Source organism: Takifugu rubripes, chromosome 21 (assembly GCF_901000725.2).
Source record: "Takifugu rubripes chromosome 21, fTakRub1.2, whole genome shotgun sequence".
In the NCBI taxonomy this organism is placed as follows: Eukaryota; Metazoa; Chordata; class Actinopteri; order Tetraodontiformes; family Tetraodontidae; genus Takifugu; species Takifugu rubripes.
The window spans coordinates 19,908,888-19,911,387 of record NC_042305.1 but is presented as its reverse complement, the minus strand read 5'-3'; the positions used below and the strand labels follow the sequence as shown (position 1 = coordinate 19,911,387).

Here is a 2,500-nt window from a genome sequence, read left to right as displayed (position 1 = left end):
CCACCTTTCTCCAGTCATCCACCTTTTTCTAATCATCCACCTTTCTCTAATCATCCACCTTTCTCCAGTCATCCACCTTTTTCTAATCATCCACCTTTCTCTTATCATCCACCTTTCTCTTATCATCCACCTTTTTCTAATCATCCACCTTTCTCTTATCATCCACCTTTCTCTTATCATCCACCTTTTTCTAATCATCCACCTTTCTCTTATCATCCACCTTTTTCTAATCATCCACCTTTCTCTAATCATCCACCTTTCTCTTATCATCCACCTTTTTCTAATCATCCACCTTTCTCTAATCATCCACCTTTTTCTAATCATCCACCTTTCTCTTATCATCCACCTTTTCTAATCATCCACCTTTCTCTTATCATCCACCTTTTTCTAATCATCCACCTTTCTCTAATCATCCACCTTTCTCTTATCATCCACCTTTCTCCAGTCATCCACCTTTCTCCAGTCATCCACCTTTCTCCAGTCATCCACCTTTCTCTAATCATCCACCTTTCTCCAGTCATCCACCTTTCTCCAGTCATCCACCTTTCTCCAGTCATCCACCTTTCTCTAATCATCCACCTTTCTCCAGTCATCCACCTTTCTCCAGTCATCCACCTTTCTCTAATCATCCACCTTTCTCCGGTCATCCACCTTTCTCCAGTCATCCACCTTTCTCCGGTCATCCACCTTTTTCTAATCATCCACCTTTCTCTAATCAATCATCCACCTTTCTCTTATCATCCACCTTTCTCCAGTCATCCACCTTTTTCTAATCATCCACCTTTCTCTTATCATCCACCTTTCTCCAGTCATCCACCTTTTTCTAATCATCCACCTTTTTCTAATCATCCACCTTTCTCTAATCATCCACCTTTCTCTAATCATCCACCTTTCTCCAGTCATCCACCATTCTCTTATCATCCACCTTTCTCCAGTCATCCACCATTCTCTTATCATCCACCTTTCTCCAGTCATCCACCATTCTCTTATCATCCACCTTTCTCTCTCAGTAGAATGTTACGTTCCACCAGCAACAAGGTTTTATTTTCTCCTGTTCACACTTTATATTAAATAAACACAAAACGATAGTTACAGAAAAAAAAGTTGACTTTTTTATTGAAACAAAGCACACAATTGCCGTCCAGCACTATTATTAATACCCCCCCCCCCACCCGAGATCATGTGAAAATAACTGCAAAGATGATTTCTTTGAATTCACTTTATTTGAGAAGCTCTTTTGTAACGTGCACTTATCATTCTCTAAGGATAAATGTATAGACGGGAGGATATATAAGGATAAATGTATAGATGGGAGGATATATAAGGATAAATAGGGATAGATGGGAGGATATATAAGGATAAATAGGGATTGATGGGAGGATATATAAGGATAAATGTATAGACGGGAGGATATATAAGGATAAATGTATAGACGGGAGGATATATAAGGATAAATAGGGATTGATGAGAGGATATATAAGGATAAATAGGGATAGATGGGAGGATATATAAGGATAAATAGGGATTGATGAGAGGATATATAAGGATAAATGTATAGACGGGAGGATATATAAGGATAAATGTATAGACGGGAGCCCACTTTGCTGTGATCATCAACAGTCTATTGACGCAGACGGGTCCTCTGCAGAACGCTCACATTCTATATTCCACACGGACCTTAACTCCGTGAGTCTTTCCTCAAAAAGGAAGAGTAATTGGATAACCTACATTTCAAATCAACACTTCTAGTCCATGTATGAAGAGTCTATGCTTCCTCCATTTGGATGAAGCAGCCTTCCAGCCAAGCGTTCAATGTCATCAAGGCTAAGTTGTTGAATTGAACGCTCATATTCCTGCAAGAGGGAAAAATATATTTGAGAATTAGATGTGTATGCAAATGAATTCAATCTAAGTAAATTCACCTTGTTCAAACTTTTTTCAAAAGCTGAATCATGAATATCAGAATCAAAAGGAGACCAGTAAGAGTAGAAGGAGTTACTGTCTTTTGATATCTACTATTCAAGAGCTCAATATCAATAGTGCTGGGGAGAAGTTGTGGATTAACTTTCTAAAGCTTCTTAAAGACATTCACTCAAATCTGCATGAGCAAACATTTAAATATAAAATCTTTGTTATTAATTATTCTTAAATATATTCTTATGTTGCTCAAATTGCTACATCTTGGCTTTGCCTTGTGCAGCCAAGTCCTCCAACTGTTCAAAGCTGATAAAACTCAAAACATCAATTATAACTGTGATTGTAAAGGTTGGAGAGCAAAGCAAATTGGTGACACTAAATTGACCCTAAGTGCTAATTTGAGTGTTTATGGCGGATTACATTGGTCCTGTGATGACCTGCTAAGTTGTCCAGAGTGTCCCAGAAATGAAAATAAAGTTGAATTCTCTTCTATTTGATAGATGGATGGATGGATGGATGGATGATGTTGAGCAGAATTCATTGCAATACCTTAATAAGATGTTCAAGGACCTTTGAAGCATCT

General features: G+C 38.0%; 1 protein-coding gene across 2 annotated transcripts in view; it reads right to left on the bottom strand.

Moving 5' to 3' along the window:
• Nucleotides 1-1,204: 1,204 nt before the first annotated feature.
• ubl4a (ubiquitin like 4A) overlaps nt 1,205-2,500 on the bottom strand; it is a 2,402-nt gene continuing 1,106 nt past the window's right edge. For both annotated transcript variants that reach the window (XM_029830199.1, XM_003979610.3), the window contains 2 exons: nt 2,467-2,500; nt 1,205-1,853 (listed from right to left, as the gene is read on the bottom strand). The exon at nt 2,467-2,500 is cut by the window's right edge and continues 169 nt beyond it. In XM_029830199.1, the coding sequence (XP_029686059.1) occupies nt 1,746-1,853; nt 2,467-2,500 (142 nt within the window). In that variant the 3' untranslated portion in view covers nt 1,205-1,745. The remainder of the gene's footprint in view (nt 1,854-2,466) is intronic.